The following is a 16349-nucleotide window of genomic DNA, read 5'->3' as shown; positions in this document are numbered from 1 at the left end:
CAGCCTTAGGACTGAGCGGGTACGACTACCTGTTTCCCTCTGTTATCACCGGTTTCTCTGGCGTGGTCATGGATCTGAAGGACATTGATATATCGTGCGCCCCATCGCCTTCCTCGGTGTGTAGCAGTGGGGCGCTCTCTGCGTCTTCAGCTTCAGATGTTTTCTTTTTACTTGCGTGAGGCGATACCCCATCAAGAACATTTCCATAGTTACCTGTGATTCATTGAAATCATCATTATTCAAGAGTTCTGCATTCACATCCAGAGCTGCATTCAAAATTCTGCTGACTACTATTTAAAATTCCACAGCAATCTCCCCTCTATTGCTCCTTCCTTCAATTATACACTATATGGGCAAAAGTATGTGACCCCTCCACGTTCTACCTACAGGAGATTTTCTGACCTCCCATTATACACCCATAGCATTAATATGGAGTTGGCTCCTCCGCAGATAGAAAGGCTTTTCCTTCTTCTGGGAAGGATTTCTACAAGATTTTGGTGGAGTTTGTGCAAATTGTCTCTTCAGACATTCTAGCGCCACCTATAGGAAGTAGAGATCCTAAAAGTCAATATCGACTCTCTAACGAGCCTTGTCACATGACTTAGATTAAAAACCAGAACCAGAATCTAAATTTGTAGACACTGTGTTTCAGAGTACTGCAGTCAGGGTGTAACGTTCTCCTGGAATCACCAAACCCAGATTCCAGATAGAAAAGTGAGATCCATCAGTGCACAGAACACGTCTCCTCCAGAGTCCAGTGGTGGCGGCTTTACACCATTCCATCCGACGCTCGGCATTGTGCTTGGTGATGTAAGGCTGCATGCAGCTGCTCGGCCATGAAGCTCCCGGTGGGGCACAGTGATCGTGCTGATACCAGAAGAGGTCTGGACTCTGCAGTTATGGAGTCAGCAGAACATTGGTGACATTTCTGCCCTCTGCTCCTCAGCACTCTGCCCCCCGCTCTGTAATTTACAGGGTCTCCACTTTGTGGTTAAGTTGTTTTGGCTTGTTTTCGCTTCCACATTTCCCTAATGACAGTCATTGGTGGAAATTTTTGTGACTTTTTGGATTCAAGTAGTGGTTACATGGCGCCAACATATTTTGCAGCACTGTACAGATTGTACCTTCAAGGGGTCCCACAATCCTACAGCGTTTGCCGCCTCTGAATTTAAACAATGCCCTCATTCACTGACAGCAATCAGAAGTCTTGGAAACTGTGATGTGCTGAAGAACACATCCCATTAAATAGATGTAGAATCCTTATATTCTAAATATCTATTGGGTTATTATAACTTTGAATGGGTTTCTCTTACCTACAGTAACTTCAAAGCTGATCGGTTTATCTCCAGTCTTCCTGTCAATCAGTGTAGCTTCAAAAAAGGATCCAAAAAGTAGAAAATCTTCAACTTTTTCTTCATGGATCTGCAAAAGTCACAGACATTACTGACTGAGGAATTCTCATTGTCTTTACCAATAGTAGAGTAAAACAATGGTGTCGGGGGGGGGGGATTCCTGGATAAATGGTCTGCCTCCTGGACCCCTGGAAGACAAGGCCATCCTCCTGGACCCCTGGAAGACAAGGCCATCCTCCTGGACCCCTGGAAGACAAGGCCATCCTCCTGGACCCCTGGAAGACAAGGCCATCCTCCTGGACCCCTGGAAGACAAGGTCATCCTCCTGGACCCCTGGAAGACAAGGCCATCCTCCTGGACCCCTGGAAGACAAGGCCATCCTCCTGGACCCCTGGAAGACAAGGCCATCCTCCTGGAACCCTGGAAGACAAGGCCATCCTCCTGGACCCCTGGAAGACAAGGCCATCCTCCTGGACTCCTGGAAGACAAGGCCATCCTCCTGGACTCCTGGAAGACAAGGCCACCCTCTTGGATTATCAGTAATTACATTGGTCATGATACTTTGCCTATACTAAGGATAAGAGCATATTCTGAAGTTGTAGCTATGATCGGCTTCATGCATTCAGCTCCCCAAACTTCGACTGGGCCAAATATTTAATAACTAATTCATGTATGGACTGACCTCAGGAGGAACGTCAAAAGGCTCAACTTCAACCTGAGTAGAGTTGGTCTTATCCGCGCCCGTCGGAGCTTTTGCCTCTTCTGATCCCTTCTCTCCTTTTTCTTTTCCTGACCCTTTTGATCCTTTTGAGTCCTTCAAAGGGATTTTGATGTCTTTGATGATTTTAGAAAATTTTGACTCATGAGCTCCCCCAGAAAGAATCTCTACGGCAATTTCAACTAAGATACGTCCCCTGAACGAGACCCCTTCTCCATGACCCTCATTAAGTTCTTGATAGTCGTCCATCAAAGTAGTGTTACGAGGGGAGCCGTACAAATTTATCCAAGCTGGACCAAAGGTTGGAAGAAACCCTGTAGTATAAAATATAGAATATTATATTAAATGGTAAATTACTATTAATGGAAGCAACAAGTGATATTAGCATATAGTGCTGAACATTATTACTCTGTCTGCATTAAAGGTTCTTTCCCATCTTGTAAACTGATAGCGACAAAATCATCATTTTAAGATTGTTGGAGCATAAATTCTGAGACCCACAACAATCCTGCTAATGAAGGGACAAGTCGTTGAATACTCCTCTAAGTTTTCGCAGTGCGACACTCATGGCCACATGGTTATAATATATATAGAGGAATATAACTGCTATAATACTGCCCCTATGAATAAGACTATAACTAATAAAATACTGCCCCCTATGTACAAGAATATAACTTCTATAATACTGCTCCTATGTACAAGAATATAACTACTATAATACTGCCCCCTATGTACAAGAATATAACTTCTATAATACTGCTCCTATGTACAAGAATATAACTACTATAATACTGCTCCTATGTACAAGAATATAACTACTATAATACTGCCCCTATGTACAAGAATATAACTTCTATAATACTGCTCCTATGTACAAGAATATAACTACTATAATACTGCCCTCTATGTACAAGAATATAACTACTATAATACTGCCCCCTATGTACAAAAATATAACTACTATAATACTGCCCTCTATGTACAAGAATATAACTACTATAATACTGCTCTAATGTACAAGAATATAACAACTATAATACTGCCCCTACGTACAAGAATTCAGCTACTATAATACTGCCTCCTATGTATAAGAATATAACTACTATAATACTGCTCTTATGTACAAGAATATAACTACTATAATACTGGTCCTATGTACAAGAATATAACTACTATAATACTGCTCCTATATACAAGAATATAACTACTATAATACTGCCCCTATGTACAAGAATATAACTATTATAATACTGCTCCTATGTACAAGAATATAATTTCTATAACACTGCCCCCTATGTACAAGTGAAGCGCCCCCTGGGCCGTCGGGTACCCGGAGCCGGGCAGGTAGACTCTGGGGGTTGTAGTCACAGTGTGTTTTTATAATGTCCGACTACACCACCTGTGGAGTGCGGCTAATGAGGCCGCTGCTGCGGAACAGTCCTCTGAAGCTGGTGGTTTTGCAGCAAGGGTGGTATAACTCCCCACAGGAAGAGTGTAGCTTCAGGGCAGTGTGTGTAGATGATGGTGGTTGTTGTGCAGGGAGTCAGTAATAAACACGGAGTCAATGGGATACAGTCTCAGGTCCTTTACTCACAGTTGTTTCATTCCAAGTCATCACTGCAGATCACGACTTCCCACGTCGTCCTGTGTTTACTCAGTGAGGGGTTCAGTCCACACCCAGGTAGCTCCGGAGTACTTAGCAGGACCCCCTTCTGTGCGTCCTTTCTCTGGCTTTCTCCCTGCACCTCACACCTAGTGACTCCAATCCGGTACCCTCAGGCCTTGGCGGGCGACGTCTGTTTTGTTCCCTGGGTCCTATGTGGCTACCTTCTTAGTGAGACTGGTGTGGACTTTTGGCTAACGGTACATAAAGTGCTGCAGCCTCCGGTCGGTTTCTAGTTGAGCCTTGCAGTTCTCCACTAGTTAAGGGATCGGTTCCCCTTATCTGGCCTTACCCCTCTACCTCCTGGTAGCAGCGGGCGTACGGGTGGCTTTCTGCACGGCCCGTACCCCTAGGGTCCCTTCTCTTCTTGTTCCTGGAGCCTTTACTGCTCCCTCTCCTCCTTGCTTCTCCTTCCTCTCGGGCTCAGGCCTCCTGGCTAGGCCCGCCTCTGGAGCAGAGCTCCTACAGAGTCCCTGCTCCTTCCACTTCTCCTCAGACTGTCTGAACCCTGATCCAAGATGGTGTCTCTATTTTATATTGCTCCTACTCAAGTGCTCCCAGGATCTACTTCCTCCACCCCATCCACTACATTGTTCCCCCTCTCTAGGTGGTTCCCCCCACTCCAGCCAGGGACTAGGGACTGTGCTCTCCCGTAGGAGCAATCTCGCTCTGCCCTCTGAAATGTGGTGTAGTGAATGCAGGTGTTAGGGTCCCGAGCCGTACTCCTTCCTTACCTGAGAGTGAGATACCGCACCTCTGGGTGAGATGCAGCACCTCTGTGGCGACCGAACCCTCAGGGGCGCCACACAAGAATATAACTACTATAATACTGACTCCTATGTACAAGAATATAACTACTATAATACTGCTCCTATGTACAAGAATATAACTACTATAATACTGCTCCTATGTACAAGAATATAACTACTATAATACTGACTCCTATGTACAAGAATATAACTACTATAATACTGCTCCTATGTACAAGAATATAACTACTATAATACTGCTCCTATGTACAAGAATATAACAACGATAGTACTGCCTCTATGTACAAGAATATAACTATTATAGTACTGCTGCTATGTAAAAGAATATAACTACTGTAATACTGCCCCCTATGTACAAGAATATAACTACTATAATACTGTCCCCTATTTACAAGAATATAGCTACTATAATAATGCTCCTATGTACAAGAATATAACTACTATAATACTGGCCCTATGTACAAGAATATAACTACTATAATACTGCCCCTATGTACAAGAATATAACTACTATAATACTGCCCCTATGTACAAGAATATAACTACTATAATACTGCTCCTATGTAGAAGAATATAATTACTATAACACTGCCCCCTATGTACAAGAATATAACTACTATAATACTGACTCCTATGTACAAGAATATAACTACTATAGTACTGCCCCCTATGTACAAGAATATAACTACTATAATACTGCCCCCTATGTACAAGAATATAACTACTATAGTACTGCCCCCTATGTACAAGAATATAACTACTATAGTACTGCCTCTATGTACAAGAATCTAAGTACTCTAGTACTTAGTTGTGAATTTTGATTTCTTCTTTTCGCTGTATAATCTATGCAGTAAGTATTTGTATCTTAGTTTATTATTGATAGTACCAGCCTTACATTTTTCAGTAAGAATAATTTCTACATTTATGGTCATTGGTAATGCAATGGGCCTGAGACGTTTGCATTTTTTCAAAAAGTTCCTATTACCGTGCCCTTGAGTTTTATTTGCATTGCCTGCGGTATCAAACTGTTTTAGTCATATTAAAACGTAAATCAAAAGAGCTCTAAACAAGGAAAGTTAAAATCTCTCTAAAAAGTTTGCAGCAAAAATTATTTTTCTGTAGCGCTATCCAGGGAAAGAAATCACGGGACCCCTTGGCAAAACTCAGAATGGGTCAGCTTCTTAGCAAGACCTCCACTAAATGTCCTCTCGTTGCAGGATCTGATAGATTGAGTGTAACAGTACGGGATACTATTGAAATAAAACAAAACTTATGATCTCACCCTTGTCACCATCTTGCTCATCAGAAATCTTTTTCAGGTCTATGAAGTGAGTGGCTAAAGCCACATCATTCATGCTGCCCTCATCCCACACCTGGATCTTCACGCGGCGACACAATGGAGGGAACATCTCCTTGAATATGATCTGCTCGTGCCATACAGGTTCCGCTGTGTTCTTCTGAGCTGTGGTCCGACCCTAAAAATATATTATTCTTGAGTTGTTATAGGCCACCAACAGTGTCATAAAGTAATGTAGGATGAAAGATAAAAATAAGGTCCCTTTCGGGAGATGCTTGACACTAGCACACTCTTAAACATCTGCAATAAGGAGTTCTGGTGTCCCATTCCATTTTTATTTTCATGGTATGTTGTTGCTGCATTTCTACCTGGGGCTCATAGCGAATATTAGGTGGCACAGCCTCTGTCAAGTTAGGAATACTGATGTGACTGGGACCCAGTTTTGCAGATCAGACAGGCAGAATGGCACACTGCAGGAGTAATAGGCTCCCTGCTGTGACCAATGGGGTAGTACCACACCCTTCTTAAACTCCCAGAATACTGATGGGAGTTTCCAGATATTGCTTGTTTTTGTCCTTGTACTTTGATCCAGATCCTGTTGTTTTTACACAGATCCTGACCTGGCTTGAGACCCTGACTTTGTTCTATAACCCCTCATGACTCTGATCCCGGCTAGCTTGACTTTGCTTTCATTGACCACCTGGTATCTGTTTACCTGATTTAGTCTACTGATTCTGTCCCTGGTTTTCTCTTCTGATACTTCTTTAGGTTAGCTCTTCCATTCAGCAGCTACACTATGGACGCAACTCAGAGGCCCCTGGTATAAGTCCAGATCTGCTTATAGGAGTTAAAAGATGAAGGATAAAGGCTGGGGCTCCTCTGGGACCTGCAAGAGTGGCTAGTGCCAAATCTGACTGAGGTAGGCTTTTTGAGCTGACAGCATCTTCCAAACCTAATGATTGCTCTTATCTGGGACTAATGCAGCACCTCAGGGGCATAGCTTTTGGAGGTTCAAAGCTCATGGCACCCAAACTCTGATATTGGGGACCACATAACATACCAGTAATATAAATAAGGCATGGTAGGTATCTAGGTATTTTAGGTATTTTGTATTGAAGTCTCTTCTGCAACACCTCCGTAGACCACAGATTCTTACAATGCAAAAAATAGGACCAGTCTAGAAATGAGACCCCTCTCTCCATAGCAATCATTTGAAGTAGACAATCCCCTTTGGTCTCCTAATCAACATGACTTACCATTTGTCCAGCAAACAAAACAACCACATAGGGATCCACAAGGTCCTTGCTATCTCCAATAAAGGCTTTTGTGACATTGGCCATAATGCTAGAGTTGATCTTGGGGAGACCTTCTGCTCTGTAGATCCTCACGTAGAATCTGGCCCATGGTCTTTCTGATGGAAATCCTTTAGGTATCAATAAGTTCCTTCAAAAATACATGGGACATACATGACCAGGTGAAATAAAAGTTGAAAATGAGCTTTATTTCTCAGAACTGTACCCCATTCTTAATGTATCATTATTTGTAGAAACTCTATTTTTTTGGTAGGAAAAAGCCCCATCGGAGTAGAGCAGTGTCCGAGCATGCGAGCGTCTACTTCGTTCATTGTCATTGTCTATGTGGGGACTACCAGAGATAGCTGAGAACACCTCCTGTGGTTTGGTGACAACTTCCAATATTGGGAATAATCCCTTAAGGTCTCATTTGTGCTGCTGTACCATGGCCCACGGGTCCATTTCTGGCAGAATTTCAATGCTTCAAGGGAATGTAGAATATTAGAATGTGGTGGTGGGCAAAAGGGCATTAGTGCATTCAGAGACATGGACACACAAGTTTTATTCAAAAGGCTCCTGCTTCTCCTGTTCTTTATTGTTTTTGCATAAAATAAATGCAAAACCTTTACATCGAGCACAAAGTAAATTAACCCCTGTCTAGCCAAACATTAACCAAACGTCAGCTTCCCTTACAATACAAGAGGTCTATCTACCACCAACCACCCGAGAAAGAAACCAAGATGTTGCGCGTCACCTTGAACTAATAGCACCAACTGGAGACTAACAGTCCTCAATAAGAGTCTCTTGATCAGACACATTCTGACCTTTCAGTATTCCTCCATGTGAAGACTACATTGCTCTAAACCCAGTAATGAATCGGCCCAAGACCTAGACTGACTGAGGGCGACAGAAAAAAAAATAGGCCAGGAAGGGACAGGACAGGTCTTCAACCCCAGAAAGTTAAGGTCTGAAAACAAGGTGATACCAAAACCTTTAGTAAACTATACTTTGCTGGGAATATTCAGCTTTCCTGGATGAAATACAGCATATACTTCCTAAAACCCAGTATGACTATAAGAATCATGGGGATTTATTGGAATCCCTGACCAATTATCTTGTCATTATCTCACAGGAAAGAAAGGTCCATAACATGATGTGATACCAGAAGTCATAGCCATCCAGGCGTACAGAAGTTGCCATGAACCGATACGGGAGCCCTGTTGTGGCTCTATACAAAGGAATACGCAATATGGCCACATGTTGCGGCCTAAAGCTTGAACCTAGCTTGTCGCAGTTCTACAAAACATTCTATATAATGTTTTATTTCCATACATATAACAATCTCAAATCCAAAAAAGTTGGGGTGTTGGTGTAAAATGTAAAGAAAACTAGAATGCCATGCAATGTGACGTAGCTAAAAATTTACCCTCTAGCTGTTTGTCATTAGTACCACTTACTTTCCCAGCCTTCTGTTAAAGGGTTTATCCAGGACTATTTTTTTTACTATGGGATTAAAAATGAACAGGCAGGTAGTTGTTAACTACCTGCCTTTCTCCCCGGCGAACTTGAGAGATGTCACTAACAGCTCCTGCTGGCAATTCAGCTGCTCATCGACAACAGAGCAGCTTTTCCTCTTCCACTCTGTCTGCTGATGACGCGTGTCGACCAACTTCATATTGATTGACAGCTGGCTCCCCGCAGTTAGGCAGCGGGCAGCTGGATATCAATCAGCATATGACGTTGGCAGTCACGCCCTGTCAACAGAGCAGAGAGGAAGAGAAGCCGCTGCTCTGTCGACGTGACATCAGTGGAAACCGCTGAAACACCGGCGGCAGGAGTGGTCAGTGTCCGCTCTGTGCTGGCAGAGATCGGCACTGGGCATAACAGGCAGGTAGGTAATAACTATATGCCTGTTAGTTTTTCGGCCCATAGTAGAAAAAAATAGTCCCGGATAACCCCTTTAACCACTTCGCGCCAGAGCCTGTTTTTGCCTTCGTGACCGGGCCAATTTTTTCAATTCTGACCACTGTCAGTTTATGAAGTAATTACTCTGGAACGCTTCAACGGATTCCCCTGATTCTGAGACTGTTTTTTCGTGACATATTGTACTTCATGATAGTCGTAAAATTTCTTTGATATCACTTGCATTTATTTGTGAAAAAATCGGAAATTTGGTGAAAATTTTGAAAATTTTGCAATTTTCAAACTTTGAATTTTCATGCCCTTAAATCAGAGAGATATGTCACACAAAATAGTTAATAAATAACATTTCCCACATGTCTACTTTACATCAGCACAATTTTGGAACCAAAATTTTTTTTTGTTAGGGAGCTATAAGGGTTAAAAGTTGACCAGCGATTTCTCATTTTTCCAACAAAATTTACAAAAACATTTTTTTAGGGACCACATCATATTTGAAGTCACTTTGAGGGGTCTTTATGACAGAAAATACCCAAAAGTGACACCATTCTAAAAACTGCACCCCTCAAGGTGCACAAAACCACATTCAAGAACTTTATTAACCCTTCAGGTGCTTCACAGGAATTTTTGGAATGTGGAAGAAAAAAATTAACATTTAACTTTTTTCACAAAAATGTTACTTTAGACCCAATTTTTTTTTATTTTCACAGGGGTAACAGGAAAAAATGGACCCCAAATTTTTTTGTGCAATTTCTCTTGAGCGTGCTGATACCCCATATGTGAGGGAAAACCACTGTTTGGGCGCACTGCAGGGTTCGGAAGGGAAGGAGCGCCATTAGACTTTTTGAATGTAAAATTTGTCTGAATAATTAGCAGACGCCATGTTGCGTTTGGAGAGCTCCTGATGTGCCTAAACAGTGGAAACCCCCCACAAGTGACACCATTTTGGAAACTAGACCCCTTAGGGAACTTATCTAGATGTGTGGTGAGCACCTTGCACCCCCAGCTGCTTCACAGAAGTTTATAATATTGAGCTGTAAAAATAAAATTTTCACATTTTTCCCACAAAACCGTTTTTCATCCCTTAATTTTGCATTATCATAAGGGTAATAGGATAAATTGCACCATGAAATTTGTTGTGCAATTTCTCCTGAACACGCCGATACCCCATATGTGGAGGCAAATTACTGTTTGGGCACATGGCAGGGTTTGAAAGGGAAGGAGCGCCATTTGACTTTTTAAATGTAAAATTTGTCGGAATAATTAGCAGACGCCATGTTGCGTTTGGAGAGCCCCTGATGTTCCTAAACAGTGGAAACCCCCCACAAGTGCCACCATTTTGGAAACTAGACCCCTTAGGGAACATATCTAGATGTGTGGTGAGCACCTTGCACCCCCAGCTGCTTCACAGAAGTTTATAATATTGAGCCGTAAAAATAAAATTTTCACATTTTTCCCACAAAACCGTTTTTCATCCCTTAATTTTGCATTATCATAAGGGTAATAGGATAAATTGCACCATGAAATTTGTTGTGCAATTTCTCCTGAACACGCTGATACCCCATATGTGGAGGCAAATTACTGTTTGGGCGCATGGCAGGGTTTGGAAGGGAAGGAGCGCCATTTGACTTTTTGAATGTAAAATTTGTTTGAATAATTAGCAGACGCCATGTCGCATTTGGGGAGCCCCTAATGTGCCTAAACAGTGGAAACCCCCCACAAGTGCCACCATTTTGGAAACTAGACCCCTTAGGGAACTTATCTAGATGTGTGGTGAGCACCTTGCACCCCCAGCTGCTTCACAGAAGTTTATAATATTGAGCCGTAAAAATAAAATTTTCACATTTTTCCCATAAAAAATGTTTTTCATTCCCTAATTTTGCATTATCATAAGGGTAACAGGATAAATTGCACCATGAAATTTGTTGTGCAATTTCTCCTGAGTACGCCGATACCCCATATGTGGGGGAAAACCACTGCTTTGGTGTACGGCAGGGTTCGGAAGAGAAAGGAGCGCTATGTTGGCTGGGATAGGCAGCTGACACCATGTCACATTTGACGAGTCCCTGACATGCCGAAACAGCAGAAACCCCCACAAGTGACCCCATTTTGTAAACTACACCTCTCAAGGAATTCATCTAGGGAAGTAGTGAGTATTTTTTAATTTTTTAATTTATACCATTGGGCAGTGAAAAAAGCATAATTATATTTTTACCACAAAAAAATGTTTTACCCTCAGATTTTATATTTTCACACAGGGCAATGGGTAAAAATGGTGCCGAAATGTGTCACACAATTTCTTCTAAAAGTGGCAATACCCCATATGTGGCTGTATCGTACCGCTCAGCCATACGGCGAGATCTGGGGGGGACGGAGCGCTATTTGACAATTGGAGAACAAATTATTGTAGAATAGGCATTTGGATTTGGGAGCACAAAATTTTCTGAATTTCTTTTGGGGGGCAAGGGCCATTTTGCTTTTCCAGAGCCTTTCTGCTACCAGTAACTTGGAAGTCCCTTATATTTTTAACAGATGACGGACCTGAGTGGGGACTAGCTTTTTTTGAGGACTGAGTTGAAGCTTTTATTGGGAACATTTTACGTAACATTTATCCGGCGCTCTAGGCTGAGCACTTACATCGTGGTTTCCATCTAAATTTCCAAGTGATGTAATTCAGATGAAACCCCTGCGGGATCCATTCACTGTAATGAGGCAGCAGAGTTACTCTGGACTCCGTCTGGCCTCTGTTTAGCGGTGTCCTTTTTTTCAGAAGTGCACAAAACTGTGGCCAACCGCACTTTTATGCACGCCTAAAACAAATGACACCGTGGGATCCCAGGCTAGACGGCGTCCACAGTGGCCTATATCTGCCTCATTACAGGGAATCTTCCATCATGGGTTCCGGCTGAATCACGTATTTCAGAGATTTACACGGAAACTCTGGTGTAAGTGCTCAGAGCAGAGCGCAGGATAAGTGTGAGCAGAGCCTTACTGCGATCTTTGGGAGACATAATAAACAAATCAGTAGCAGGTGAAGAATTGGTTTTATTTATTTTTTACGCCGTTCCTCGTGCGGTATAACTGATTAGATTACTTTATTCTTTGGGTCGGTGCGATTACAGAGATACCAGATTTATATCGGGTTTTTATGACTGACAGCTGTCACACACTAAAATACGCTTTTTTTGCAAAATCTAGTTTTTGCATCACCATATTTTGAGAGCTATAATTTTTCCATATTTCGGCCAACAGAGTCATGTGATGGCTTGTTTTTTGCGGGACGAGTTGACATTTTTATTGGTACCATTTTTGGGAACGTGACATTTTTTGATCGCATTCTCTTCCGTTTTTGGGAGGTAAAATTAACAAAAACAAACAGTTCAGAAATTGTTTTTTTGAGGTTTTTTTTTATGCCGTTCTGCGTGTGGTAAAAGTGAACAGGCAGCGTTATTCTTGGGGTCAGTACGTTTACAGCGATACTACACGTACTGTATTTTTTTATGTTTTGGCGCTTTTACACAATAAAACAATTTTATAGAAAAAAATATTTTTTTTGCATTGCTTTATTCTGAGCGCTATAACTTTTTTATTTTTCGGCTGATGGAGCTGTATGGCAGCTTTTTTTTTGCGGAACAAGATGACGTTTTCAGCGGTACCATTTTTATTTCTATTTTGTTTTTTGATCGCATTTTTTTCCACTTTTTGTTTGGCAATATGATGAAAAAGCATATTTTTTTGCTCCGTTTTTTATTTATTTTTATTACGGTGTGCACAGAAGGAGTTAATTAGTGTGACAGTTTTATAGCTCGGGTTGTTTCGGACGCGGCGATACCAAATATGTGTACTTTTTTTGGTTTTGTAAAAATATACGGATTTATTGGTTTAATATTTTATTTATTTATTTTTATTTATTTTGTGATTTTTTTTTTAATAGTTTAAAAACTTTTTTTTTCCTTTTTTTTACATTTTTACTTAGTCCCTGTATGGGACATTAATTTTTATTTTTCTGATCACTGATCTCATGTAATGTAATAGTCATATATTACATTACATGAGATCTTCCCTGACTGTTTCAGTCAGTCTCCTGTCTGGCTCAGCTTGCAGGCTGAGCCAGACAGGACACCATATATGGCAGAGCTGGAGGCGGTCATGTGACCTCCAGCTGCCATCGCAACCCCAGGTCCTGGAAGGAAACGGAGGTCTTCGGAGAGGTAAGACGACCCCCTCTCCTCCTGCTGTCTCCTATATGCCGCGATCACTATAGATCGCAGCATATAGAAGACAGCAAGGGGTTAACATCACTGGGACCTGATCTAATCAGGTCCCGATGATGTTCCCTGTCAGAGCTAACGCTCTGCACCGGAATCGCAGCGCTTGCAGGACCCTGGGGGTCCTGAGCGCTGCGAGACCACCCACCGTTTTTAAACGTCGGCGCTGCACAGAGCCCGGCAAGCGCCGACGTTTATCTACAGTGGGCGGTCGGGAACCGGTTAAACCTGTTGCAACTTATTTTGAGATGTGTCGCTGCCATCAATTTCTAAATGAATTAATTCTTCCAAATGAAATGTGAAATGGAAAAATGTCCAACGTTCACCTTCTGATCTATGTTCTGTTGTGCATAAAATACGGTGATAAGAGATTCGCAAATTATTGCATTCTTGTTTTCTTTACATATCACACAGCGCCCCAACTTTTTTTTTTGTAATTGGGGTTGTATGATTTTTTACATGTTCATACTTCTCTATTTGTTCTTCTGCATCACTGATTTTCTGAGATGATTGTATGCTGTCCCCTTTGCCGGCCACGCTGATGTCACATTTGAGGTAGCCCTTTACTCCAGTCCTGATATCAGCTGGGTCCGTAAGAACAGCCCACTTATCGAAGAACTGATGTCCTGCAAGATATAACATTCAGCTATGACACAGAAACATTCTGCATATTGAAAACACATCATGCAATGCAAAGCAGATAGAAAGAGTGTCTTCTCCCTATCAGACATGTGCACTACAAAGACAGAAATTTGGGTACAATGTAATACTGAAATTCTCCTGCAGAGGTGCTGCAGGGAAATTGAACGTTTGCTCCCATGTTCACCTACAGATTAGATCTGATTTCAGGGGGTCATACCAGCAAGACAACTTGTGATCAGATTTTTGCAACAAAAGACAATATTTAAAATAGAGAAACATTTATCATCAAGAAGTCATTCTGAAATTTTCGGGGCTTCTACCGCCATGAAGAATTGAAATGAACTCAATCGTTTATTAATTTCATCTTCTTTCATTACTGTTTTATGTTATGCCAGTCTATGTCAACCAAGTTGCAAGTCGTATAATGAACACATCCGCCTAAATCTTGTCCACAGTTGGGCAATTGTTGTCTCTCTTTTTTTCCAGGTGGGTGGTGTCAATGAAGAATGGATGACACGCTGACAATTTTACAAATGTAGAAGAGCAGTAGTTCTTATACCCTTAAAGAGGACCTTTCACCATATTTTCCATGTTGAAGCGGACACACAATGTAATAGTGGCTGCAGGGCAAAATAAAATGTTTGTTTGATTGATAATATCTCCACAATGGAGACGCAAAATAAAAAAAACAAAGTCTTTGGCACCTAATGAATTATTTTCTGTTACATCCAAGTGCGTGTTATCAGATACTTTCCACTGTGGGTGTGTACTTCTTCTCCCTGCATGATGCTGACCAATCATAAACAGGCAGCAACACAGCAGAAAAAGAACACGCCCCCATCATAGCTTACAGCAAGTTTCTTAGTCTGTGAGATGTATTACAGACAGCCCTGATATCCTGGTCTAACCTCCTACATGATTAAAAAGCCCAAATGACTAACACCTTTCAGATAAGGTGCCTGTGGGGCGGAGGGGCAGCACAGCTTAGTTTAGCGCTGTCACATTACAAACCCTTCTATTGGCATTCCTCTTCTCATAGCATGATCACCTCTGCTGTACTGCCCCTCCCCCTATAATGCCTGTCCTTAGTTGTGTCAGAAATCACTCCTATGTATGTTGTGCTCAATTTGTAATTACTCTGCAGTGAAATCAGAGTAAGCTGTCATTATATCTCACAAAGGAGTAGCCAAAAACAGACTGCTCCTGTCTGAGATATAATAACAGCTCGGCTCACACTGCAGAGCGAGTACAAGTTTTCCTGAGCACAACAGACATAAGAGTGATTACATCTCACAACCCTTGATCTAAGTCATTGTGGGGGTGTGTTCTTTCTCCTGTGTTTTCTGCTTCTGATTGGTCAACATCATACATGGGGAACAAGTACACGCCCCCAGCAAAAAACATCTTGTAACCCACTTGGACTTAACAAATGTTAATTCATTAGGTGCCATGAATTTTGATTGCTAATATCTCTGCAACGGAGAGGCCAAATAAAAAAAAAAAGTTTTATTCCGCTCTGCAGCCACTATTGCTGAAAGGTCCTCTATGCCGGGGTATTCTCACTTGAGACATTTATGGCATATCAAAAGGATGTGCCATAAATGCTCAATAAATGGGATCTACTTCGAGAATGGGGCCTCACTGTGGGATGTTAGCAATGGAAAGGTGGCCGAGAATGTGCAGCTCTTTATTCATTTCTATGGTAGTGCACTTGGAAATTTAGAGCTATTGTAGAAATTAATGGAGAATGCAGTAAATGCGCAGCCACCTTTCCATTCCTGTCGATAGGCCATAAATGTTTGAGACAGTAAGACAACCCCTGTTCATCCATACAATTGGTGGTGGGGGTTACCTGGTCAAGACTCTATAACAAAGAGCAAAAAGCCATAGGTGATGTCACAGCTCACCTCCTCCTCCTGTACAGTGACTGATATCACCTCTATATAAAGTGGATAACACAGGATCCACCATTCACAAAATATATGGTGACAGCTCATCTCCTCCTCCTTTACAATGACTGATAACACCTCTATATACAGTAGATAACACAGGATCCACCATTCACAATAGGGGATGTCACAGCTCACCTTCTGCTCCTCCTGTACAATGACTGATAGCACCACTAAATACAATGGATAACACAAGATCCACCATTCACAATAGGTGATGTCACAGCTCACCTCCTCCCCCTGTACAATGACTAATAACACCTCTATATACAGTAGATAACACAGGATCCACCATTCACAATAGATGATATCTCAGATCACCTCCTCCCCCTCCTGTACAATGACTGATAACACCTTTATATCCAGTAGCTGACACAGGATCCACCATTCACAATAGATAATGTCAAAACTCACCTTCTCCCCCATCTATACAATGACTGATAACACCTCTACAATTAGTAGATAACACAGGGTCTAC

The 16349-nt window shown here is 41.9% G+C and overlaps 1 protein-coding gene across 3 annotated transcripts in view; it reads right to left on the bottom strand.

The window, feature by feature from the left end:
- The window catches only part of FER1L6 (fer-1 like family member 6), a 217004-nt gene that overhangs the window by 129159 nt on the left and 71496 nt on the right, over positions 1-16349 (bottom strand). For all 3 annotated transcript variants that reach the window (XM_073679859.1, XM_073679860.1, XM_073679861.1), the window contains 6 exons: positions 13750-13906; positions 7057-7243; positions 5786-5978; positions 2035-2384; positions 1314-1422; positions 30-213 (listed from right to left, as the gene is read on the bottom strand). In XM_073679859.1, coding sequence (XP_073535960.1) covers positions 30-213; positions 1314-1422; positions 2035-2384; positions 5786-5978; positions 7057-7243; positions 13750-13906 — 1180 coding nt within the window. The remainder of the gene's footprint in view (positions 1-29; positions 214-1313; positions 1423-2034; positions 2385-5785; positions 5979-7056; positions 7244-13749; positions 13907-16349) is intronic.

This window comes from Phyllobates terribilis, unplaced genomic scaffold, assembly GCF_046119375.1.
Source record: "Phyllobates terribilis strain yellow unplaced genomic scaffold, ASM4611937v1 Scaffold_4__5_contigs__length_816908805, whole genome shotgun sequence".
Lineage (NCBI taxonomy): Eukaryota > Metazoa > Chordata > Amphibia > Anura > Dendrobatidae > Phyllobates > Phyllobates terribilis.
Note: the sequence above shows the minus strand (reverse complement) of the source record. Positions and strands in the feature narration are given on the sequence as shown.